Consider the following 27,986-nt stretch of genomic DNA (forward strand, 5'->3'; position numbering starts at 1 on the left):
GACAGTCAGAAGGCGACGATAGGATCGCCAACCATACGTCTGTTACACAAATCTGCTCTTGGCGCCCAAGAAAGCAGAATGTCACTGTCCCAGTTAGACAAATCCACACTAGGCACCCCAAAAAGCTGAAAGTCACTGTCCTCATCGAGGACTCTCCATGCGAGATGGAGATCGACACCGGATCATCACTGACCATAATTCCATGATCAGTCCTTAAGCAAGCGATCCCAAAGCTACAGAAGCAACACTTCTGAAACACCGATGTCCGCCTGCATGACTACCAGGGGAACCTCTATAAACCTCTAACCAAGTCCCCATCATGGGCCAAGGCACTTTCCGGGTAAACTACAAACAATTCAGAAAAAAATTTCTCTGTGACGGTGGTCAGCGGGAACCTTCAAAGCCTCCTGGCGCTTGATTAGTTCCAAGCTTTGGGGATGGAAGTGACTGGAATCAACTCCATGAGGGACGAAGGCGCTGAAGCCATCTTTAAGGAGTTCGAGGATGTTTTCAGCAACGGCACTGAGCCCATCTTTAAGAAGTTTGAGGATGTTTTCAGCACCGGTCTGGGTAAGTACAAAGGAACCCCAATTTCCTTTAGCTTGGACCCCACAGTAGCCCCAATTAGGCTAAAACCCAGAAGAGTATCTTTCACTCTCCATCCGAAAATTGACAAAGAAATTGGCAAGCGTGTGAGCCAGGGCATCTTAGAGCCAGTCGATCATGCATCAATTGTGACATCTGTCAAGCCTGATGGGTCTGTCCACATCTGTGCGGACTATAAATGCACAATTAATAAAGCCCTGTGCCCATTGTACAGCACCTACTACATTCGCTCGGCCCAGGGAAAATATTTGCAAAAGTGGATATGGCACAGGCATATCAACAATTGCCAGTAGATGGCGCTACCGTGGAGGCCCAAACCATTGTGATACACAGGGGTGCATTCAAATGCCACCATCAGCAATTTGATGTTAGTATCGCCCCTGGACTTTTCCAAAGCATCATGGAACGACTTTTGCAGAGGATTCCAGGAGTCGTCCCCTATTTCAATGACATCTTGGTATTGGCTACAAATAAGGTGCAACTTTTAAAATGTGTACTAACAGTTTGGGCCAGAATTAGAAATAAGGGTCTCCGCCTCAAAAAAGAAAAATGTCAAATTAATGTACCAAAAGTCAAATTCCTAGGATACCTAATCGATGGGTCTGGAATCCACCCGAACTCACAGAAAATTTAAGCTATTAAGGACGCCCCCACACCTCGCAATCAAACCGAACTGCGAGCATTCCTTGGGCTCCTTAATTTCTACAGCGTCTTTCTCAAACAGAAAACCACCGTTGCTAAACCTTTACATTGCCTTCTAGCCAAAAACGTGAAATGGTCCTGGGGCAAAGCCAAGATCGCCGCATTTACCTCAGTAAAACGACTCCTGTAAGCGGACTCTTTCCTTGTACAATACAGCCAGACCCTGCGATTGGTGTTGACCTGCGATGCCTCTCCTTTCAGTGTCAGTGAACTGGGTGTGTAGGGGGTGGCCCAAGGGGCTGATTTCAAAATGTATTTTGCCAAACGTGATGAATTATTGGTTATTAACGGGTGTTTGTTGTGGGGGGACTGAGTAATCATTCCCAACAAACTGTGCATCGCAGTACTAGAAGCATTACATGTAGGTCATCCTGGGATAGTCAGAATGAAGTCTCTGGTAAGGAGCTACGTATGGTGGCCTAATGTACACAGGGAGATCGAAGAATGGGTGGCCACATGCACACCCTATCAGGAATCCAGACTGGCTCCCCCAGAAGCGCCCGCTAAGGAGTGGGAGCAACCACAAGCACCATGGTCCAGGGTGCACATTGATTTTGCTGGACTGGTACATGGCCAAACATTCTTCATAGTTATGGACGCTTAATCAAAATGGTTAGAAGTAGTCCTGATGTCTTCCACTACAGCAGAAGCGGTAATCAAAGTACTAGGGAGACTTTTCTCCACGCACGGTTTTCTTGATGTCTTGGTCTCTGACAATGGCCCTCAATTCACGACTATGCCATTTGAGAACTTCCTAGCTTCTCAGGGAATCAGGCATGGCCCTGGTCGCGCCATTCCATCTAGCCTCCAATGGTTAGGTGGAGAGAATGGTGAGATCGGCAAAGGAGGCCCTTGCTAGGATGGGCCCAGGCGATTGGCAAACATGAATCAACCACTATCTATTGATCCAACACATCACACCCAGTGCTACCATTGGGAGAAGCCCCTCTGAGATTCTCATGGGCCGCCACTTAAGGTCTCACCTAGACCGGCTACATCCAAATTATTCTACCACATCACCCCTGACTCCACAAGCAAGTTTCAATCCTTCTCCATAGGTGATTAGCTCTACACACACAACTACACAGGGGGAACGTTGTGGATTCCTGCCATGGTAATCAGAATTATCAGTCCTCGATCGTATACAATAGAGCTCAAGAACGGTAGAATTTGGAGAAGGCACACTGACCAACTCCGTAGCCGGATTTTCAACTCCAAACTTAGACAACCAACAGTAACTTCTGCACGAGATAGTCAAAGCCACACGAAACAAGATAACAATCCTTCCATGTCCAACTCAAGCCCGGGAATTTCGGAAAACTTATCTGACTTCGATGCAGGCCCACAGCAAGCTCCGAGTGAGTTAGCTCCAGAAGCTCCAGCCGTGGCCTGTGGAAAGTTCCAGGAGTTTTCATCAGACAGAACCGCAGAGCAAACAAGTCCATCTGACTTGTCCAAAGGAACCACTCACACTGAACTGCGCAGGTCAGGCAGAGCTACACAAAATCCCGCCTACCTGAGTGACTACATCACCAGCTGGGTTCATCTATCCTAGAGGGAAGGGGTGTTAGATATCCCCCCACTGATAGAGGTTTTCACCAAGGTCTTCTGTTCCGGCGGGAACAGAGGTCGAATCCCATTGGTCAAGATCCCTTTAAAAGGGGATGCTGCCCAACCCATCCTCAGCCAGATGTTTACCTGACTTGCAATAAAGAGTTGTTGTTACTGGAGTCTTTGTGTGCCTTCCTTTACCCGATCTAACATGCTTCCCTGGGCTTCTTCCGGAATCAGGCTCCGACCAAGGCAGCAAAGGTGCAGGAGCTTGCCGGTAAGCCCAGCAGCATGTTTATGAGATGGCAGCATCCAGGAGGATTGAAGTGCTGCATCTCTATTAGGCCTTGCTGAGAAAGCCAATCTTTTAACACCTACGGCTATAGGTAGGAAGATGGGGGCATCTTGGGAGTCCTTGGGAGAAGGGCGGCATATAAATCCAATAAATCCAATCCAATCCAATCCTTCATCAGTTTCCATCCATTATACCTGGACTGGTCTTCAGGTGGTTTGGAAAACAGATTGATGCCTCCTCTCTGTAACAGCCTCTCAAATATTGGAACACTGTTATCATGTCTCCCCCTGGTCCTTATCTTCACTAGACTAGCCATGTCCAGTTCCTTAGTTTGGTACTTCAAGAGACATTACATTAGAAATTCATTACTGCTAGTATGGACCAAAATCAAAGAGCAACACTACTTGAAAGTGCCAGTATGGTTTTCTATAATGGAAGTGTGAATATATCCTAATGTAATAAATATGGATAAAATTATAAGATATAAGGACATACTAAACAAAGGGCATAGCTAAAAACAAAACAAGGATTAAAAAGATTAGGGATTTACCTATCATGGTGGCCTCAATTACAGATATAATTTTTCATTTTTTTTCATTTATTTGACATTTATAGGCCGCCCTTTTCCCTGAGGGGACTCAGGGCGGCTTACAATTAATAGGAAGGGAGTGCAAGACAAAACACAAGAAAAAAAATGTGAATAAAAAAATTCTAGATGTCAAATCCCTAAAAGTGATATTGCCATTCAGTTGGGAGGAGGGGGCCTTGGAGTGGATTTATTAGCAGGGTCTGTGACAACTGATATTTTACAACTGGTTTCCTGGCGCCAAAGTGCCTTGACATCCCCTTACCTTTGGGGAAAATGTTTATGATGGCCATGTGGGACATTTCATTTCAATGCCTAATGGAAGATAGCCATGGGAATGTATGTTTATTTGGCTCTCAGGGCAGTTGATAAAGGAAACATCTTCACACTTGTGTATTTGCTAAAATCGGCATTCTCATACCTTTTATTTCACTAACTTGTCTAACATTCCTAGCTAATACCTCTAAGGTTAATACAGTATTTTTCGGAGTATATGACGCACCAAGGTTTAAATTTTTTAAAAAAGTTTTTGCACTCTGCAGATCTCCCAAAAATGGGCCGTTTTTCGCAAAAACAGGCCTGGTTCCCCCCCCCCCCCCCACAAAAGGGCATGAATAGCCTTTAGGAGGCTTGTAGAGTGCTGGGGGAGGGGGGAGGCAAAAGCAAGCAAAAAACAAAAAAAAAGTTGTTGTTTTTTTTAAAAAAAGGGTTAGGTGGCTTATAGTGTGCTCCCGGGGCGGGGGGGGGGCTGCAAAATTGAACAAAAATTGGCCCATTTTTCGCTCATTTCTGCCCTCCCAGGCCCCAGGAGCATTCTGCAAGGCTCCTAAAGGCTATGCATGGCCATTTGGGTGAAGGAAGTGGGGTTTTGGGAGGCAAAAAAATGATGTATCCAGTGTATAAGACGCACCCAGATTTTTAGCCTCTTTTTTGAGGGAAAAAGGTGCATCTTATATTCCAAAAAATACGGTAAATAACAGCGGGGATAAGGGACAACCTTACCTTGAGCCTTTTGTTATGTTGAAATTCTCAGTCATGTCACTGTTTATAATTACCTTTACTGTTCGTTTATGGTATAGCATTTTAATCATGGTAGAAAATTTCTCTCCAAAGTCCATATATTTTAATTGTAAAAACAAACTGTCAACTCAGATTATCAAAAGCTTTCTGTGCATCAAGAAAAATCATTGCCTTCTGCTTTTCTGGATGTATCTCATAATATTGCAGTCTATTCAGAATCATCCACATATTATTTTTTATTTGCCGCTTAGGTAGAAAGCCAATGTGCTCTGCTGTATGAAGTTATTCAGGAATCTTTTCAATCTTTCTACAATTATTGAGGCATAGATTTTTTAATTTACATTTAACAATGATATCAGTCTATAGTTTTTTTTCATTTGTAATAAATCAGAGTCTTCTTTAGGTATCAATGTTATAATTGCATCCATCCATATTTTAAGGATCTTTGCTTCAAACAATACTTCGTTGTAAACTTCTAGCATAGCTATGCCTAAGATCTCTTGCAGGTGTTTATAAAATTCTGCCAGAAGGCCATCTGGTCTTGGTGTCTTCTTGTTTTTTTGCCTCTTAATTGTTTCTGTTAATTCCTTCGTTATTCTTTTATTCAACAATGTTTTTTCTTTGTCTGGCACTTTGGCTAGGTTGACTTCTTCCATATATTGTTTAATTTTATCTTCTAGTTTTCTTCTAGATCTTCTCTCTTATGTTTTCTTTGTGATATGGTTTTTCATAAAATTCTTTTATTATTATCAATTTTTTAAAATGTATCAAAATACAATTGTGTTAAAGAAATTTAATATTCTTTGTGGCTGCTTCCAGACAGCTGAGGTAATGGCCAAAGCATCAGCAGCTGGCAAATTATTCTGTAGGTCTCTTTTTCTCCTTCCTTAAAGGAACTTTAGTTTGAAGAAGTCAATTAACATAAAGTCAAAATGTCTAAATAACATAGTACTGAACAGATCATTTGACAAACTGTTGTTGGCCTTAAGTAATTTGTCTGGCTATTAATTTTTCAAACAGTCTGAAAAGATCTGTGTTGCAGTCTGATTTCTGTCTAGACAAAGAAGGGAGTGTAAAACACATTAAGCCGATAGAACTTAATAATGACAAGAAAAATCCGTTTCATAGATTTTCAATTGCCTCAATCTCCAAAGTTTCTCCCCTCTCCCTCCTCTTCTTCTGCTTTTAATTCCATACTGACTAGCATGTAGTCAACTGAGATTTTGGGGCAGTGTTTCTCAACCTTGGCAACTTGAAGATGTCCGGACTTCAACTCCCAGAATTCCCCAGCCAGCGAATTGCCACGGTTGAGAAACACTGTTTTGGGGAGATAGATAACAAATGTCATATATCAGAGAGGTATAAATAACAATTATCTTGTTTCCTATTTATTACTTTAGGTTTTTAAAATATACTGTCAGTAAAAAAAACCACATGGGGCAACTCATCACTGCCAACTCACTCATCCCGCCATGACCAACTCACCAACAGCCAACTCGCCACAGGACAGATTAGAAATTCAATTTTTGACATTCACATTTCATTTCATCCTTCCTTCTGCATCTTTTCTTTAATGATTTTATTCCACCCATTCCTTCGATACTAGGGTAACTCTTGACCTCTTGCGAGTTGTCCAATGGCGAGTTGGCTGTGACAAGTTGTACGGTAGCAAGTTGGCCACGGCAAGTTGGTTGTGGCAAATTGGCAGTGGCATGTTGGCCACAGTGAGTTGTTCTAGACCAGTGTTTCTCAACCTTGGTAACTTGAAGATGTCCGGACTTCAACTCCCAGAATTCTGAATTCAGAATTCTGGGAGTTGAAGTCTAGACATCTTCAAGTTGCCAAGGTTGAGAAACACTGGTCTAGACCAACCTTGTGGATTGGAACAGACAATTCAACAAACTCCATGAACTACAATATTGCCGTAATATATTTTAGTTTTCTCTAACTCTTATAAAGTTATTATTTGAAAGAGTGAGTTCAAGAGGTGTGCCGGTTTAATCCTCACCCCTCCAAAGAAACTAATATTTATAAGATCATAAGAAGAAAATACTGCTCCAAAAGAGTTGTCTATTACTAGCCTTGTACAAAATATTTTAACTGTAACACAATAAATCAATACTTTTATGCTCACCAGGTTCTGCTGTAGAACGTGGTTCTGTTTATGACATCATCCAAAGCAAAGGATGTGGGAAGAGAAGCAGGAAGAATAAAGTGCATTAGAAATGTTATTATGCAAAAGGTAACAAGCTTTATAGAATTAGAATCTAAAATTCAGAATACAGTTAAAAACAATAATAACTTCACATTTGTGTATTTTTTTACTGCATGTCTACTTCAATGGAAAATAATCGGCACTTACTTTTCTGAAGAATTCGGAAGTCTGGAGAATCATGAATTTCAACCCCTTGACGAAACCAGAGAACATGTACGGGAGGTGTTCCTCTTACTCTACACTCAAGTACAACTACTTGTCCTTCATTTGCTGTTGTATTTTGAAGTTCCTGAAAGTTTGATACACAAATAAGCTAATGAAAATACAGACAAACCTGTCTATCAGGAAAAGTAATATTAACATTGGCAAGCTATAACACCAACATGGGCAATGTTGGGCAGAGCCGAGGTGGCACGGTGGTTAAATGCAGCACTGCAGGCTACTTCAGCTGACTGCAGTTCTGCAGTTCGGCTGTTCAAATCTCACCGGCTCAAGGTTGACTCAGTCTTCCATCCTTCCGAGGTGGGTAAAATGAGGACCCGGATTGTTGGGGGCAATATGCTGACTCTGTAAACTGCTTAGAGAGGGCTGAAAGCCCTATGAAGCGGTATTTTTAGTGATTTTTTTTTTATTGACATTTGTAGGCCGCCCTTTTCCCTGAGGGGACTCAGGGCGGCTCACATAAAATCAGGGAAGGGGAAATGCAGACAATAACAAAGACACATATATAAGTCTAACTGCTATTGCTATTGCTAATTGGTATATTGGTATATAAGTCTAACTGCTATTGCTATTGCTAATTAAGGGCTGCTGCTGAAATCTTGTACTTGTTTATTATTTGTTATTATTTTTTCAATTATTTATTTGAATAGTGACTTTTTAAGTAAACTAGACCAGGAGTCCCCAACCCCCAATCTGTGTACCAGCACCAGAAACCAGACCATGCAAAAAAGTGAAGCTCCAGCTGCATGATACAGGCAGTACACAAAAGCACAACGCCTCCGGTCCATGGAAAAATCTTACTCCACAGAACCAGCCCCTGGTGCCCAAAAAGTAGGGGCTGCTGAACTAGAGTCTTAAGTCTAGGTCAACATATATCTCTTCTCTTGTGTCTTGTTTTGAACAGATTTCCCAGCCAATTGAACTTCTTAAATCTTAAAGTTGCTGAGGTTGAGAAACCTTGCTCTTGGGCTTTGAAAAGAGGAATATTTTTTCTAAACAAAGAGTCACTCCCAGTATTGGCATAAACCATGTGATGATCAAGTTATGTTGTGATCAGATGCTTACAGTTGTGGAAAATTCATCTACCTATCAACCTGTCAACCTATCAACCTGGCTGCCTATCTATATCTATCTATATCTATATCAGGGCTGTAAAACTCACGGTTTGTGTCACACGCTGGCCACACCCCATTTAACAGTGGAAAAAAGTCCCAATATGTCACATGACCCTGCTGTGAATACACCCCTGATATCTATCTATCTATCTATCTATCTATCTATCTATCTATCTATCTATCTATCTATCTATCTATCCATCCATCCATCCATCCATCCATCCATCCATCCATCTATCTATCTAATCCGCATCTATGAGACACAGATATTTCCTCAGTTAATATCGAGGAAATGAAATTTTAATGTGGAGAAGCAAACATTACTTTATAACAATGTATATTTCTAGACAATTCTTTTTGCTATGGAATTGATGTAGCTCCTTTATGAAACTTTATAGGAGATCCAAAACAACTTTCATCTACCATATGGAACTATAATGCTTTGAGGGAGCTCAGATCAGGAAACAGTTACACTATACAGTATAGTATAAAGTTATAATATATACTAGAAGAATCTTAAAAGTCTCATGAAAATTATTTTGCTTCCCAATTGCTCTTATACTGAGAGAATTAAGGAAAGACAATGTTAAAGTTTTTCCACATTCTCTCCAGCCTAAAGCTGATGAATGGTAGCTCAATTCCATCTTGAAAATCATCTCTATACTCTACCCCAACCCACATGTGTTTTATAACATGTTTTCCACCTTTGACTTTATCAAGGAAAAAAAGTATTATGAAAAAAAACATGTTATCTGTACAGCCCCTTTTCTACTAGTAGCAATTATTATATATATAAGTACTTATGCACTATCCACATATTTTCAAAAAAAAACCCTGCAAAAATGGTAATTTGGAAAATAAAAAGTGAATGGGAAAAGTTACAGAACTTTTAAATATTCTGGCTTTCTGTTTTATTTATTTTTTACATTTTTGAATCACCCATCTCTCTCAAAGAGGAACTATGCAATAAAATGTTAATAAAACCATGTAAAAATTAAAAATTTAGGAGGCAAGGAAGATTAAATACTGTTCAAATTAGTTAAAAAAGATGAAGAGAGGGCTCTTACGGTGGCGAGAGATGTTTATGGAGTGACTTGAACCCTAAAACCATCACATTTTCACCTCAATCTCTTAAGGTCCAGAAACCATTTTGCAGCCTAATTTAGGATTTTTTTTTTCAGGATTTGTGGAATATTTAAGGGTACGGTTTAGGGCATTTTGTCTTCTACTTTTGTTCCAGTTCTTAATTTTGTGGGGGGGGAAAAATGTACCATGTATCAAAATTGCACTAAAGTGTACCATATTCAGTTTCCAAAGCTTGAGATGCTAGAAAGCTGCATGCAGTCCAAGACTAGCCCATTCCACTTTATGAAGTGCAAATAGCGGAAACTAAGATTGCAGAAAAAAATATTTCTGAAAAAAATCCAAATATTTCTTTCCACAGAATAAATCGCCCTTCTAAACCAGTTGCCTTCCAGAAGTGCCATCTGTCAATCCTCATAATTCCTAAGTATGCTCTTAGTACCCTACTGGGGAAATTGGTAGACCAAAAAAATTACTATTTGTTTACCACTTTTATAGGCTTTAAATTATCCATAATCACATAGTTTCAGGCTGGTTGAGAAAACAGACCTTTGTAAAAATAGGTGTAGCATGACTAGGCTTTGATCCATCTAATTTGCAGAGATGTAAAGTAGGACTTTGAACCTGTAAAAAATATCATATGCAGATATTGTTAAAGCACATCTGCACCATTAATAACATAAAGTGCAATTTAAAAAAATAATATAAAATATATTTCTATTCTCATTTTCTCTCTTTCTCTTCAATATAGCATAAACATATTAAAATTAGTGTTTCAGACTGAACTCATCAAGATATATTTATGTGACTAAGCAATGACACTGAATTATAGCGATACACCACTTACAAAAGTGTTCCTAGCTTTTAACACTTTGATAAATATAATAATCAATCCTAATTTATATAAATGTCACTAAGATTATAATTCCATGAAATCTCTGTGTTCCCTGATTTACATACTCTTAAGACCATTAACAATAATATTGACTGCAACTTTAAACACCATAGTTTGGGAAAGTCTGAACAAATATTGAAATTATGATCCCTGAAAAAAGAGAAATGAGAAATATAAAAGTCACCACTCAGGGTCTCAGAACAGCTTCTGATATTACTTTAAACAGCTGCATTTGAAACCCAGCTACATTAGCATTGATGCACAGAACAACTAGTATGAACAGGTGCTATGTTGCAGTTTTTCTCAACTATGACCTGGAATTGTGAATATAGCTCTCTGGCTGCTCAAATATTATATGAGTCTCTGTATGGTGATGAGACCTGAAGGTAGTGGCTTAATTTTCCAACGAAGGCTTTCTATATATATTTTACAACCCCCAGTATGCCCAAATATGGGAGGAAGATCACTACTTCCATTCTCTGTTCTTCGGCTCGTCACAAGAGACCATCCAGGCAGAAACCCAATATTTTTACTGTTGCCTTTTTGTTACATTTGTTGTATTTGTGCTGATAAATAAATAAAGGGAGACTAGCCTCCCTTTATTTATTTATCAGCACAAATACAACATTGATGAGAGCTAAATAGCTTGAAATAGATCTATACTAGTCTCCCTTTATTTATTTATCAGCATAAATATAACAAATGTAACAAAAAGGCAACAGTAAAAAATATTGGGTTTCTGTCTGGATAGTCTCTTGTGACGAGCCGAAGACAGAGAGTGGAAGTGTGACCTTCCTCCCATATTTGGGCATACCAGGGGTTGTGACTTTAAATATATACCTCTCACCCTGGCTGGCTGATAAGGAGCTCAATGGTTAACACATCTGCCTAAGAGGCAATAGAGCACAGGTTCGATTCCCAGCATGGGTATGGCTAGCTGATGAGAGCTAAATAGCTTGAAATAGATCTATACTAGTCTCCCTTTATTTATTTATCAGCATAAATATAACATACATATATATATATATATATATATATATATATATATATATATATATATATATATATATATATATATATATATATATATATATATATATATATATATATTACACAGATACACACTATACTGTAATATTCTACTAATAAATTTTATATATATATATACGATAAGAAAGAAGATAAGAAAGATAAGAAGAAGAAAGAAGACGATTACATGGACTGTGTATATATGTTTACTTCTCTCATGTTCTCATCATATGCTAAATAATAACACATAAATAATAATTAATGTAATAAACATGTAATGTTCTAAAGTAGCACACAAATATATACCTGATTAGGCACAGAGATAGGCTGGATTACTGCTGTAGTAATTCCAGACTTTGGAGCTGACAATCCAATTGTCAATGAAACAGAAGTGCTTTTCTTCTGAGCCCTGGATTATTAAACAAATCAAAACACCGAGAGAAAGTCACTTGGAGTGCTCATAAAATGCTTCCCATTCCATGAAATAGAACACTGTAGAACCATTTCTCATGAGTAACTCATTCGCTAAATTCCACACTAACTTTCCACCCTGTTACTTATTTGGTAGTCAAGTGGTAGAGAATAGGAATTTACATACATTAACTTAAATTTAATTAAGTAATTTGTGACATCAGGAAACTTTGGGGAACATCCTCAAGAGTTCTAACAACTTGTTTTCTCTGAGCATACACCCAACCACAATTATTACATCCTTTTCTTCTTGCTCTTAGGAATTTAAGCGGGAAAACCATATACTTTGAGCCCTTATTCTTTAATCAGTTAACATTTTAATATTAAAATTGGTCCAGGCTGTTAATTATACACAGCTTAAAGTAAAGCAAGTGGTTTTTTTTTCTTTCAAGCCGATTTCTCAAATTTTTACTTTATTTTTTTTTAAAAAAAACAGGCATTCTACATTTGGATTGATAGTTATATTTTTGTTCTAACAATCATATAAAAAATTGTGGATGTAGATCTTTTCCTTAGCAAATTTGCTGTCAAAATTTCAAATTAAAGAAGGCGTTATCATCATTGCAGTATCCTATTTTTATGCCATCCAATTCAGAAGTAGTATTCACACAGTTCTTGTGGATAAAAGTGATAACATTTTGTATGCCAAGTTGCCTAAATCAGCTGAATTACTTAGTATAAGACATTCTGATTAGGGACTTGCAACCAATTATCTACATTTTCCATTGTCTTCAATAAGTAGAAAACTGCAGTTTCATCTGTTTCCATTGCAGCAGTGAAACTCTACCACCAATATTTCCTCATCAAATTCTTTGTATTTTAGGAAATACTTCTTACATAAACACCAATTATACATTACAACAAAGATAATTTTACTGATATGCTTGGAATCTATCTTGGGAATATGAACTAATTAGCCTTCATAGTTATCCTACTGTCAAGGTTCAATCCAATGCATCAGCTATATTTAATTATTGACTAACAGTAATTCTTTCCTTGCATAAAGCAATTACAGGAGGAATATGTGAAGCAGAACAGCTTAGCAATTATCCTTTCCCATGGCCATAGAAACATTAAACACAACTTTGTTAGTTTTGTTTTGTAAACTCACTGGGGCATGGCTCCAGATTTTGTTTTGAAATGTTCACTATCAGAATCAGAGGAACTGGCACCTGCAGAAAAGTAGGAAACAGAATCATTAGAGATAACATCAGATGTTAACACAGCTGCACATTTATAAACAGAATATTTAAGACAGGGGTGTCAAACTGGATTTCTTCAAGGGCTGGATGCAGGTGTCCGCAGGTCGGCAGGGAGCGGGGAGATGGGACAGATGCTTCCTGCAGCACCCTGCCAGCCAAAATGGGGTGCGGGAGTCCCCGGTGCCCCATTTTTGGCCTGGATGGCCTCCTTCAGCACTTTGACAGCCAAAACAGGGTGCGTGGGAAGCGGGGATGTGCCTGTTTTGGCTGACAGAGGCACTAGGGGCCAGTTCTTTGCTATTTCCAGGCCGGCCCCATGGGCCAGATTTAAGCATCCCATGGGCTGAATCTGGCCTGCAAGCCTTGAGTTTGACACCCCTGATTTAAGACAATCTCCATAATTTCAGTAGTGCTGAAATTTCCGTGGAACTTTGGTGCTCACCAGTCTTCTTCCATCCAATTATTGTAATTTATTTGAGAGAGAGAGAGAGAATCCCTAATTCCTTCAGCCCAACACTCTCGCTGGCATCCTGGTCAGACGAGAGGGACTGCAGAGGATCTCCTCGAGTCTAGGGCAGCGAGTCATTTGATGGGAAAGTTGCCTCTTGGAAGGAATGACCTGGCTTGGCTCCCGCTTTGTCTCTCCTGCCTCGTTTTTTCTGCCTCTTCGCTTCTCCGTTCCATTGTTGGGCGGCAGATCGAAAGCGGGAGCCAACCCAAGAGGCAACTTTCCTATCGAATGACTTGCTGCCCTAGACTCGAGGAGACCCTCTGCAGTCCCTCTCATCTGGCTGGGATGCCAGCAAGAATGTCGGGCTGAAGGAAGGAAGAATACACGAGAGAGAGAGAGGGGGGAGGGAGAGAGAGAGAGAGAGGGAGGGAGGAAGGGAGGGAGAGAGTTAGTTAGTTAGTTAGTTAGTTAGTTAGTTAGTTAGTTAGTTAGTTAGTTAGTTAGTTAGTTGGTGGGCAGATTTAGCACTTTGTTAAGTTTGTTTCTCTGTGTGTTGTGTATATATGCATGTCTCCATGGGTGTAATTGTGCAAGCATTGTTTTCCTCTTTAAAAGAATTTTTGGATTTCTCCTCCCCAAACCTTTAAGACTGAAAGAGTTAGAGTTGAAATATAAAGAGATTGTCAATTGCCATACTGTTATGGACTATCTTGATTATATCTCCTTAGAAAGAATATGCTACTGTATGGTTGAGAAAAAGATCAAACTTCATTCCATGGAAACCCAACAAAGTTCATAGGGAGGGTTTCTTTCTATGATGGACTTCTTGGGTCAACAGTGAATAACAGTTATCAAAAATGTAGGTAGAAAATTAAGCAGGCAATAGGCAATTATAAAAAGGGAAGCCAACTTTGTGAATTGTTTCTTAGTGACTTATAAATAGACTAATGTTCTGAAAACCTGACCTAAATTACTATATATTTTAAATAGCTGTAAAGCTATGCTGAAAAAGTTGTTCTCAAGGTATTGTGATAAATTCAATAAAAAGAAGGGAATTCTTGATGAACTAAGGAGAAATGAGAGTATTGGATAGTAAATGGACAAATAAAATTACCAATCAAAGAGAATGTTTGCACCTCAGGGTTGAAATGAGATGTTCTCTCTTCCTCTTTTCTCTTCCTCTCTTCTCTATCTCATCCTCTTTCTCTTTGTCTCTCTTTTCTCTCTCCTTCTTTTCCATTCTTCCATCACTTTCTCCTCCCTTCTCTTTCCTCTTTCCTCTTTGTCTCTTTGTTTCTCTTATCCTCTTTCTCTTTGTCTCTCTTCTCTTTCTCCTTTTCCATTCTTCTGTCACTTTCTCTCTCTTTCTCCCTTCTCTCTCCTCTTTGTCTCTTTCTGTCTCTCACCCTCTTTCTCTTTGTCTTTCTCTCTTCTTCTTTCCCACTCTTCTGTCACATTCTCTCTCCTTCTCTGCCTCTCTTCCTTCTTTTTTCTTCCTCTCTTCCTCTCTCCCACTCTTTTATCACTTTCTCTCTACCCAACCTGTCCCCATTCTTATCTTCGACTGATCATGTTTGCAATAATTTACCTTCTTTTCTAAATAGGCGAGAGTTGCCTTACCGGATCCCTCACTCACTTAAACACACACACACACACACACACACACACACACACACAAAACCATTTTTCTCCATTCCAATTTGGATCCTATAAATCAATTGCTCTGTGAAACATCTGTGAAAAAAATTTCAGGTGCTCAGGCATGAAAATGTGCCACTCAAACACTATACTTTTCTGCACATACTGAAAAAAAATTAGAGGGAACTTTGCATGTAGGGCCATTCTGGACACAGCGAGGGACCAACCCGCAATGCATCAGCCCTGGCTCACCACAGCCACTCCCCCTGGCACACACAGGAAGCGATGAGCGTGTAGGGACTGGTGTCCCCAGTAAAAGGGAAGTGCTCCAAATACTGTCAGGCTGTGGGGCATGATGGACACTGGGATGCCAGGCTCCACACACTCACCTCCTCCTATGCACACACCCAGGGAGAATGCCTCTGGAGTGGGCCAAGGGCAACGCTGTGGGGGCTGGTCCCTTGCTGTCTCCAGGGCAGCCCCACAGTCCAGTCTAAGGCTGACCATGTTCTGGGCCAGGTGGCCACCATGAAGTTGTAGATCAGCATGTAGTAGAGCCCCAAGAGCAGCGCCATGCCCGTCACCAACTTCCACTGTCTTCCTGGCCCACTCACCTGACCGGCCTTGCCCACTGGGTCTGCAGTCCGCTAGCACTTCCCTTTCACTGGGACAGTCACTATCCTGCCTCCTGCCCCGCATGGGAAAAGCACGGCCACTAGCTGTGCTACTACCCTCTCCTCCTCCCATTGTCCCTTCCTGGGCATGGAGGGAAAGAGGGAGGAAGAAAGGAAGGCAAGAGGCAGAGAAGGAGGGAGGGAAGGAGGGAGGGAGGAAGGGATGTGAATGAGAAGGAGGGAGGGAGGGATTATGAGGGGGGGAGGAAGTCCTGCCTTAGTACCTGGCCACCAACAGCCCTGCTGCCCTTCCACCATCTCCTTGCTCCCTCCTCCTGGCCTCTCTTGGTGGTCTCCCATTCGATTGCTTTGCTTACAAAGCTGGGTCTCCTTGCATGGAGGCAGTGGGCCTCCCTCTGACCCATGCACCTTGTCCTCCTACACTCACCATGAGCAACTTGTCTAAGGAGTGTGAGCACAGCAACAGCCTTGAGGAGGAGGTAAGCACGGCCAGGTGCCCCTTTGGAGGTGCCGCTGGGCTGGGCTGTGGTGTCCCAGTGGCCCAGGAACTTGAGGACTAGGCTGGGTGCTTACCTTCTACTGCCAGGGTAGCAGCACGGCCTGTGCCACCATCTGGAGGTCCTCCGTGTGGCCTGAGAGGGATGGCAAGGCTCCTCTGGTGGACAAGGCTTTGGTGCTCACCCTGGTCTCACTTTGCCCTGCTGGAGACCTCTGGATCAGCACTCCCAGCCTTTCCTGCCCCCCACCCCCCAACAGGAGGCAGAGGATGACACTGTTGCATGTGGAAGCATGGAGGAGAAAGTTTGCAGGAAGCAGTTTCCTCTGAGTTCAACTTCTCCCTTGACAGATCTCTCTCCATACATGATTGTAAATGGAGAGTCACTTTTGAGAATGCAGGACCAGGGAGTGCTGTTCCCCTGCCTCCTCCTCTTGCTCTCCAGAGATCTGTCAAGGCAGAAGTTGGACTTGGAGGAAACTGCTTCCTGCAAACTTTCTCCTCCATGCTTCCACATGCAGCAGTGTCATCCTCCACATCCTGCTTTGCTGGGAGGGGGTACCGGACAGGGAAACACCAACAATATTTGGGATTGGAGAAGAATGTCTCCTTTGGTGTGCTGTGTATGTGTGAACGCATGCAAACACACATACACACACCATCCACATCTGAGCTTGCAAACTGCTAATCATTCCTGGGCTTTGGAAAACCAATTTTGTTGTATTTAAGTACAATGACAATAAAGATTATACTTGGGGAGACAGCTCTCCCCTTCCTCCTTAGATAAAAGTCCCCAAACTTAGAATGCGTTGTGTGGATGTGGATGTTTGTGCATGCGCTTCGCTGCCAGCAGTTTGAGGAGGGTGAGGAGCTTGTGGGGCACCGAATTGTCCCCTTGTCGAGTTAGTCAATGTGACTTATTCCCTTCTGACCCAGTTGTCTCAAGTCAGCTGCACCCAGGTGAGCGGTGTCGAGCCAGCAACGCCCACCCTGCCACATCCATCTAGTTGCAGTGACCCGGCTATGACCACTCAGCCATGCCAACCTGGCCACTATGTGTTATCTTAGTCTTACATGCAACTGGCCCTTTGAGGGCAACCGTAATTCTGATGCGGAAATTAAGTTCAATGAAATTAAGTTTGGTACCCCTATCTTAGTGCTTTGTATGTATGTCCACCGACGGGAAGATGATAAATTGGTAATTGACATGGATATGGGTGGTCGTGGGGTGAAACCATTTGCCAGAAAATGTTGCTTTGTGTCAGGCCATGTTATGAATGGGAAAGTCTTCATGAAAACTATACTTTGAAAATATAAAATACAAATCATTGCCACTAGAGACATGACCACACCATGTCATAATCATTCCCCAGCAGTTCTTGGATTTCAAAAATAAACAGGGTATCCTCTTGTGGAAACAAAGGTTGTCTGCCCTGTTTTACAACATTTCAGTCTTTGTTTAAAAACAATTTTCAAAAGTCTAACTTGTTGAAAAGGTGTAATTAAAAATAGAAGAACTGCTATATATAGCATAACCATAACAATTAACATTAGGCTTTTTAATCATTGTAGACACTGACAATTTAGACATGCAGATTCAAATTGCAGACCCATAAACTTATGAAAGCTAGAGCTATTGTTACAAATATGATAGTAGAAACTGAAACCAATGCATGACATTTTTATTGCCTTGTCTTCTTACCTTCAACAAATAATTCTGCTGACGAAGAACTAGAGCCAAGAGAATTGGAGGCCAGGCAACAGTAGCGCCCTGTGTCTTCTTCAAAAGCTTCTGCTATAATTAATGTCTGGAGTCCTCCACTTTCAGAACAGATTTGAATGTCAGGAGAATTTTGTAGTTCTTTACCTTCACAGAACCACCTTTGATCAACATTCAATTGCACGGTGAGAGACAAAGAAAAGAGTCATTACCAATATTGATAATAAAAACACTACAAAACAGCAATACTCTTTTACATGATAACCTGTTGTTTAACCATTAGATACTGGCATTTGAATTCTTACAAAGTTAGAATCATTTTGCAGACTTCTCTGGAAACAGATATTTATATGCATTTAGAGCATTACTTGCTAGTTGGCAGGTATAATAGTTAGTGTGTTGTTAAGAATTGTTCATTAGAGCCGAGGTGGCGCAGTGGTTAGGGTAGAGTACTGCAGGCCACTTTAGCTGACTGTGATCTGCAGTTCAGTGGTTCAAATCTCACCAGCTCAAGGTCGACTCAGCCTTCCATCCTTCCGAGGTGGGTGAAATGAGGACCCGGACTGTGGGGGCAAGTTGCTGACTCAATTTGCTAAAAAAATTGTAAACCACTTAGAGAGGGCTGAAAGCCCTATGAAGCGGTATATAAGTTAAATAAATAAATAAATAAATAAATAAATAAATAAATAAATAAATAGCTTTGCTTCGATAAACTAACATGAAAAAGGCAGGGGTGAAATTCAGCAGCTTCTGACAGACTCTGGAGAACCAGTAGCAGAAACTTTGAGTAGTTTGGAGAACCGGCAAATACCACCTCTAGCTGACTCCAGGAGTGGAGAGGGAATGGAGATTTTGCAGTATTCTTCCCTTGCCACGCCCACCAAGCCACACCCACCAAGCCATGCCCACAGAACCGGTAGTTAAAAAAATTACATTTCACCACTGGAAGGAAGCCTTTCTAATCCAGAAATAGGGATGTAGGGATCCTCCAGATAATTTCCAGTATAGTTCCCACAATTATTTGCCACCGGTCTTGCTGGCTGGGAATGAATGGACATCCAAAACATCTTTAAGACTCGTTGCTTGCTGCTACTGTAGCCTACATGCTGGCAGGCCTGAAGGCCCAATGCAAAAGGGCATTGGAACCCTGACACATGCATTCAATGAAACTGAAGAGAACTACCCATGTTTTCCCAAAAATACAACCTACTCCGAAAATAAGTCCGAACCAGATTTTTGGGGGGTAGGTGTGGCCAGCAGAGGCAGCAGCCCTTCCCTTCCCCAATTACTTCATGGCTGCTTGGCCCCTGAACCATGGACTGTGGATCAGCTAATCCAGTGAAGGCCAGGAGTTGTGTCTCTCTGGGTGCCTGGAGATGTTTTCAGTGCACTCTTCCTACCCCCAGCCCTGCCCATGGCACCAGGCAATCTTGTAGCCAAGGGATGCTCTCTTCTGCAGCTCACCTTGTGGCTCTGGAACAGGCGGCGCCCAGGCCTGGAGTTTGGGTGTTACTCATGCTGCTACTATGATGAGATAGAAAGCCATGCGGCCCATCAGAATTGGCTCCCCACTGCCTCTACCTGGATGTTGCTACTTGAGAAAAGGACAAAAGGGCAGGCAATTCTGGAAGACTGTGGAAAGTGTGTGCTTATGGTAGAAACAAAGCCCAGCCTGTCCATTTCAAGCAATTATGTGTGTGTGAGAGGGGGAGAGGGAGGGAGAGAGGATGAGACAGAAAGTGAGCGCGAAATAGAAATGAGGGAGGGGAGTAACAAGAATTGCAGCAACACTGTTTGAAAGGATTTCCTCTCCATGGTTTTTTTTTCTCTCTGTCACACGCACACACACAAACATTTTATGAGAAATGGCGGAGGGCAAGCAACGGGATAAGCCTCCAGCTTGGTGCCTGCTCAGGGTAGCACCCTGAAGTCTGACCTGTGTGTGGGCACCTCCCATCGTCCAATGCGAGAAATGGGCTCCCTTGCAACGCCTCCTCTCCCACAGCATGAGCCCCAGGTCAAGCAACCTTGTCAACCTGGGACTGCAGAGAGGGGAACCTTTTTGCCTTTTACGAACTTTTGGCTGCACGCAAGGAAAGCAGAAGCAGCAGAGTCCCTGGCTTGTTTCTCTCCCCCAAACTCTGCCAGCAGTCTTCTGTGGGCACCAAGCCTCCAATGTCTAACCACAGGAGTGAGCTGGAGAAAATTTGAGCTACAGCCAGCTCCCCCACTATACCAGACCAGACTCGAGATGAGGCAGAATAGCAAGAAGAGCTGAACTTCAGTGAAAAGCCTAATAGGCTCAGGTGGGTGTGGGTCACAGGGCAAACGGAAGATTCCCCCCCCTTAGAGAGAAGCCCAGAGGAAGCCATGCTGAACCAGGCCCTATTTCTGATACAACAGGTTAGGGAGGGTAGAAGTGCCCAAGAGCATCTTGCACAGGCAGCTTCTCAAGGTCCTTATGTCACTTCAAAGATGGCCTCAATGATGACATCGACTACACCTATGTCTTGTGTGGAGCCTCATGAACCCTGTGGGGTATGTGTTGGCAGCAGAAGTGGAGAAAGACTTTGCCTGGGATCAACGCTGGAAGGCCTCAGACATGGAGGGAGGGGAATCAAGCTATGACATACCAATCCAGCAGACCCAATCTCAGCACCATGGCAACCCAGAGGGAGGAGGCAACAAAGCCAGCTTCACGGATCCGAGACACAGTGCTGAAAGGTTTGGAGGTCATAGAGTTCTTCTCCCTGCCTGACTCTGAGGGGTTGGGAACTCTGATCAACTCGGATGAGGCTAACAGCGACAGTGATGATGATCCCTTGGTAAGTTGGCATGTGACCCCTGTAATCCCTGTGGAGTTAATGGTGCCCTCTTCAGGGGCCCAAGGGAGGATGCTGGTTTTATTGGACTTGGAGCATAGTTAGTCCTGAAGTCGTTGAAAAACTGGGACTGGGATTGAGACTCAAACGGCTGCAAGTGCCCATAGTGTTTTGCTAGCTAGATTGGACTGTAGCTGGAGGGGGCCCAGCTCACTTTATAACTGAACCAGTAGAGATGAGAATGGGAAAGCATAAAGAGACTCTGAGTTTTATAATGGCACCAGGGATGGAGAGGCTGCTCCTACTTGGATTGTCGGCTGCAGAAGTGGAACCCTGAAGTGAATTGGAGAAGGGAGCTTTTAATGATTCATGGCCAAGGAAGAGGAAAAGATCCCAAAACCCAGCAGTGCGAGAAACAAAGGGCAAAGGGAGCTGGGAGCAGCAGCTCGGGATCACTCAATAAGCGAATCCAAAATCCTAAAAGAGTAATGGGACTTGAGAGATGTTTAGTGAGAAAGGCTCTGATGCACTCCCACACCATTGCCCAACGGACTGCAGTGTTGAAATTCTTTCTGGAGCTAAACTCCCAAAGACTAAACTTTACTTGATGACTCCATGCAAGCTAGGAGAGCTTCAAACCTTCATAGACAAGAACTTCAAATGTGGATTTATCACAGGAAGGCCATGACACGCAGCCTGAGTTTTGTTCCGGGAGAAGATGGGACTCTTTGTCTATGCATTGATTATAGGAGGCTAAACGCGGTGTGCATAGAAAATGTCTACCTACTGTCGCTGATGGACATGTTGGTGCATCTAGCCAAAGGAAAAATCTTCACTAAGTTAGACTTGTGTGAAGTTTACTACAGGGTGTGAACCAAGGAGGGTTATGAATGGAAAATGGCATTTAATTGACCCCTGGGATGTTTCCAGTTTTGGGTGCTCACTTTCGGCTTACAGCCCCCCCTCCCCGCGGTGTTTATGCAACTGATCAATGAGGTTATGCATGACTTTTTTACAAGGGAGTGTTGGTATATTTGGATGATATTTTAATATACACTGAAATGAGGGAGGAACATGTGAAATTGGTGCGGGCTGTCCTAAAAAGGCTCCGAGTCATGAACTGTATGCAAAACTTTCAAAGTGTAAATTTCACCAAGATAAGATTGATTGCCTGTAGAAAGTAAGGAGGAGTGGAAATGGACCCAGAAAAGGTAAATGCAGTGTTAGTAGGCGCCTCTTCGTACTAGGAGACAAAGCTTTCCTGGGTTTTGCCAATTTCTACCATCAGTTCACCCCCCTCCTTTGCAAAGATCACGTTGCCAATCATCAACCTTTTAAAAACTAAGGGTGAGGGGAAGTCAAAACTGGGTTTACCCATGATTGGACTCTACAAGCAGCACACAGAAAAAGTTAATATATATTGCTAGTCTATGTAATGATATACCATATGCTAAATAAATAAATAAATAAACTGGTCTTACAATGTCCTGGAAGACCTCAAACTTGCTGGAGAAGGCTAAGTCGAGCAGCAGTTACATACTTCAGCCTTTTTTCCTAGATATTTGTTGTGTTCATTTGATCCTTCATTTTTACTCTTATTTGAACATGACAATGGCTTTGTAATTAAAATATTTACAATCAAGCAACAAAATGCAACATTTTTAACTGCATAATTCTGTGCCAGAAATTCAATCATGTGATACTGCAAGCTTAAAGCATTCCTTTATTAGTGAAGCTGCTTTTGGGTTTTCAAATAGATGTTTGTAGGACATTGAACTCTATGAAGCACTGGAGATTTATTTATTTATTTGACTGATATGGTTGCCTATCTCAAGAATCACAACTTGAGACAATTCACAACAGGAATAAAAAAACCAAATAGAAATAATAAAAGCAAAACAAAGCAAAAACTTGATGCATTGGTTAGCCTTTTCCAACTAGAAAATAGTCAGAATACAACTTCAATGTGCTTTAGCTGGGGGAAAAGTCAGCTCTTTACAGATCTCCAGAACACTAAAAGGGCTTCCAGATCCCAAGTATTCCACACAGGGCAGGAGCTGTTACAGAAAAGTCATGTTTCCTAGGCCCTGCTATATCATAACATTTTAAGGAAGGAACCTTAACATAATTCGCAATGCAGATATTAACTACAAGTAGTCCTGGACTTATGACCACAATTGAGCCCAAAATTTTGGTTGTTAAGCAAGATGTTAAATGAATTTTGTCCCATTTTATAACCTTTTTTGCCACCGTTTAGCAAATCACTGGAGTTATAAAGTGAATCATGCAGGCATCAAGCAAATCTGGCTTTCCCTACTGATTTTTCTTGTCAGAAACTGGCTGGGAAGGTTATAAATGGCGATACCATGACCCGGAACAATGCAAGTATCATAAATACATGCTAGTTGCCCTAAGCACAAATTTCGATCACGACAATGTGGATGCTGCAACTGTTTTAAGTGTGAAAACCGATCATAAGTCACTGTTTTCAGTACTGTTGTAACTTTGAATGGTCACAAAATGGTTTAGTGGATGACTACCTGTATTATATATAATATAGATGATATACAGGTTATCTATATTATCACAAGGTTACAAAGGAAGATTTGCTTTTAACTATTAAGTCTTGTGCTTTGTTTTTAACTCCAGATGCTTGCCATTTTGAACAGTATAAATACATTAAATAACATTCTGGAGGTACCAGATAGGGGAAGGAGCACCTACAGAATTAAACTATATTTACGTTTATTGTGTGATGTTCATGTTAAAGGAAATGTAAAACAATGTCCACTTATACTCTATAGAAGATGCCATTTTTAGTTAAGGTTTTCTACCCAATGAATCCTAATTATATTTGCCTGCTAGTGCCATTAGACTTGAGAAAGACACTTTATATCATTTTATTTCAAGGTATCTTGCTATCTTTGCAAAAAAGACGCCATAAGGTAAGTTTCCCTGTTACATTTTTCCCATGAAAAAGTAAGGGTTAGCCTTCTTCTTCCATTTTGACAGCTTGGAGAATATAAACAGATCTTTGAAATTGACTCAAACTTCTGCATTTAACTACAAGACCACTCTTTGCATTATTACATTCTAAAGAATTAGATTTAGTATTGTATGTGTAGAATTGCTGATGTTTTAACAATATCCCTTCCTTGCACCCAGCACAATCAGAAGAATGCAAATCTGAATATATCTCAGGTTTTCTGATCAGACAGTGAATCATAGCCAGTTATATTTAAAAAAAAACAAGTTTAAGCAGGATAGAATACTCTCATTACTGCTAAAATAAATCCCAGAGTTATAAATTTCTCATAAATATGTGGGGATGGGGATGGGGTGGGGAGAAACATGGTAGCTGCATGTTTAATTGAAGCATGCAAAAAATCCAGATCTAATAAAAGACTATAACTGTTGGGGGAAGAATAGTTGTGTATATGAACAGATGTTAATTTTGCTGAATAGCTGCATGATAAATGTTCTTAATATTGGAATTGGATATACAGAAGTAAAATTCTAAGAATGTGATACTTTAATGACAAATGTTGAAGTATAAAATAACTAAAGGACAAATAAATTCAAAGTTGCTTTTAAAACAAACAGCTCTGCTTTTAATTCACCAAAATTATGCCTTTTATAGAAAGAAGCTATATATACTACAGGTAGTCCTCAACTTATGCCACAATTGAACCCTAGGTTTCTTGTTAAGTGAATTTTGCCCCATTTTACAACCTTTCTTGTCACAGTTAAGAAAACCACTGCACCTGTTAAGTTAGTAACATGCTTGTTAAATGAACAGAGCTTCCCCATTGACTTGGCTTGTCAGAAGTTCACAAAAGGTGAACATGACCCCAGGACACTGCAACTGTAAACTAAGTCAAATATGAGTCAGTTGCCAAACATCTGAATTTTTTCCACATGATCATGTAGATTTTGCAATGTAAGTGTCAAAAACAATCATAAGTCAGTGTTTTCAGTGCTGTTAAGTTGACAACTACCTATACTAAAGTTATATGCTTTCATGTTACAGTTAAGTTCAGCAGTCAACAGTCTGGTGTAATGGTTAAGGTATCAAGCTATAAACCTTGGGTCAGTCAATCACTTTCAGCTCTAGAAAGCAGATATTGGCAAACCACTTTGGAAATCATGCCAAGAAAACTGCAGACACTTGTCCAGACAGTGAGACTAAACTGACTTGAAAGCACTCCCCCCGCACACACACAAAAACAGCAGTCACTAGCGGAAGACTTCCCTCATTTTAAAAACTTCTTTATTTGAAAAATAAAATCGAAGGCATAGTTTTAATAAAGTAGCTTGTAATTGTAAAGAGAACAATTGGATAGTATAGATCCATGATGGTGAACCTATGGCACACGTGCCACAGGTGGCATGTAGCGCCCTCATTGTGGGCATGCAAGCCGTCGCCCTAGTTCAGCTCCACTGTGCATGTGCACATGCACCGTGCTTGCCAGCTCATCGTTGGGTATCTGCTGCACATGCACAGGAGGCAGGGGATGTATACACATGTGCAGGGGTTGGGGGGCATGCAGGGGGTGTGCATGCACGGTACAGGGCACATGCATGGGTGTGTGTGCATGCATACACAAGGGTGGGGCACATTCACGGGGCCAATGTGCATTGCATTTGGAGGGTTAAGACATGCAAACTCATTCGCACATGCGCAAGGGAAATTTGGGCACGTCCGGAAAAGGTTAGCCATCACTGGTATAGCTAGTATAGAAATAGAATGATTCTGCTACCAAAACAGCACTTATAGCAATATAGTATGATTTTCTACAATTGTATCAAAAATAGAAAACATTATTATTGTGGATTGGCAGCATTTTTTTAAATTTGGCACTAAGGAATAGACAGTATGAGATTCTAATCTATTTCACATGTAGTTATTGGGGAAAGGATATCATACAAACATATCCTTCTAGAAAACAAAAAGTATTAGAGTAACTTATTAAATAGTGACAACAATGAGGAAAGTATGCAATAGTTTCTGGAACAGGTGGATTAGAACTTGCAAATTTATACCTTAACTGCTCAGCCCTGCTGCCACGACATTATTTTAAATAAAGATTCAGCTGTAAAGACCAGTAACTCACAAAATCAGCCCCAAGATGAAACCAGATCTCGTATGCTGTCTCTAATATAAATTGTCCACAGGATAACCTGAGACTCTGATTGCCATAGTGGCCACAAACTCCTAAACCACCTATCCCACCTATCCCAGGAAGTTAGGTTGAAATTGTCCAGCACCATCAGCCTGCGGAACTCCCCCCCAAAAAAACTTTGTGATGAAGTTAAGATCTCAAGCAGGGAAGCTTAGTAACAGTAGCATTGTCAACTTGGGTCTTGAGCTGAACTTTACAAATAAAGCCACACATCCAGTTATTTGCAGAACTGCAGCCTCACCCGAGTCTTAAGCGATAACTGCCACAACGTTTCTCCTGCTGCAGTCTTATGGTTGATGCCAAATCTTAAACCCTCATGAACTCATTCCTGAGAGGTGACAATTCTCCAATCCAGGTCTCAGTAATACAAATCAGGTCTGCTCTCTCATCTGCTATAGATCAGATGAGATTTGTTGTAGGTAGACCTGGGTGTTTAGCAGCAAGAGCTGACAGTCAGGGACTCTTTAACTATCAGGAAACAATGTGGAAAGATAGAAGTTGGGAATGACTTGAGATGGGCAGGTCTCCTTCTACATGACATGGCAAAACAAAGATATTGCCAGACCATATTTGTACCATGATTAGCGACTAGGTGACACAGCCTAATAGATATTTTACTTTTCTCTTGAACGATAGTGATATGTGAGAGATTATCAGAAAATCTTTTTGAATTAATTAGGCACAATAGTAAAAATTGATTGGTTTATACTGCCCTGAAAAAAATGTTTTCAGTTGAAGATCTTCCTCTGTGGCAATAAATTTCCTTTTCTTTACATGCAAGTTTCCATCTATCTGAATATGAACTAATAAATACATTAATTCATCATCCTTAGATATGCAGCATACTTCAACAAATGATAAAATACACTTGATTTACTTTTCTTACAAGCTATGTTACTTATAGAAAAATCTAAACTACTGGGCTTTTAAAATAATTTTAAAAAGCCACACTATCCCATTTATAATGTAAAAATGAAAGTAATTATAATGAATATGTGCAGTGTCCTACCCACTCCAGTTCTCTCTGTACCCTCAAACACAGACTAATAAACAAAACATATTCAAAAATGACATGCCTTTTTAGGAAATAAGCACATTTTAATGGATGCCCTTTCATAAGTACTGATTCATTCAGTATTAAGTAACATTAAGTATAGTTATAACTTTTACTAAAACTTAGAATGCTTGTCAAACTTCTATATCAGTGGTAAATACATGGTAAGAAGCCTCATGTTGCCCACTTTTAGTCTTCTAGATAAGTTCACACAGCCTTCATGTGTTCAGTTTTATCCAGTTAACCATTTGGCAGAAGGTCATTGTATCCCAATTTACCCAGTGGTGGGATTCAGCCAGTTCGCACCAGTTGTTAACTTTCTGAGCAGTTTGGTGAACTGGTTTGTTGAATACTAGCGCGGGAAGTAAGATCCCCCTTTCTGATTGGCTCTCGGGTGGAGCCGGTTCAATCCCTTCCCCGATTGGCCGGGTTACTCGACGCCCCATTGGCTCATTGTTCAAACCCGGGGGTATAAATGTTTGGCGCGAACCACGCCACGTTGAATCATAGTTACTCTGCTTGAATAAAAGGTTGCTGTTTTACTACCTCCTTGTCGCGTCCCTTTCCTCCGCTCCAAGATGCAAAACTGGCGACGAGGATGGGATGAGATTCCCGCGACCACAGAGAAGAACAAACCAGCTTGCCTCCGCGTTTGAACCACGCTCTTCAGGTCAGGAACGCCGACAGCGAACATAAAAATCTTCTCTGCTTTCTTCCTCCCTTTCTCTGGCTTTGCACCATAATGGCAACAGCGCTTCCTCCTTTCGCGCCGTTTGGGTCTGCCGGAGAATCATGGGACGGCTTCATGGAGCGGTTCGAATGTTATTTAATCGCGTCAAAGAACCGGGCACAGACCGACGAGGAGAAGTGCAGCTTTTTCCTGTCCTGCTGTGAGCCTTCCATGTTTGCTTCTGCGAGAGCCCTGGCCGCTCCGAGGCCAGCCTACAAACTTGGGTGGGACGAGCTGATGTCCAGGTTGAGGGACCATTACGCTC

The 27,986-nt window shown here is 41.3% G+C and overlaps 1 protein-coding gene across 3 annotated transcripts in view; it reads right to left on the reverse strand.

Annotated features, from left to right (window-relative positions):
* The window catches only part of PALLD (palladin, cytoskeletal associated protein), a 209,468-nt gene that overhangs the window by 135,334 nt on the left and 46,148 nt on the right, over window positions 1-27,986 (reverse strand). For all 3 annotated transcript variants that reach the window (XM_087724612.1, XM_087724610.1, XM_087724611.1), the window contains 6 exons: window positions 17,915-18,093; window positions 12,902-12,962; window positions 11,626-11,728; window positions 9,945-10,022; window positions 7,123-7,264; window positions 6,895-6,918 (listed from right to left, as the gene is read on the reverse strand). In XM_087724612.1, coding sequence (XP_087580738.1) covers window positions 6,895-6,918; window positions 7,123-7,264; window positions 9,945-10,022; window positions 11,626-11,728; window positions 12,902-12,962; window positions 17,915-18,093 — 587 coding nt within the window. The remainder of the gene's footprint in view (window positions 1-6,894; window positions 6,919-7,122; window positions 7,265-9,944; window positions 10,023-11,625; window positions 11,729-12,901; window positions 12,963-17,914; window positions 18,094-27,986) is intronic.

This window comes from Thamnophis sirtalis, unplaced genomic scaffold, assembly GCF_051295495.1.
Source record: "Thamnophis sirtalis isolate CommonGarterSnake01/CBP01778 unplaced genomic scaffold, rThaSir2_p1.2 scaffold_10, whole genome shotgun sequence".
NCBI lineage: Eukaryota > Metazoa > Chordata > Lepidosauria > Squamata > Natricidae > Thamnophis > Thamnophis sirtalis.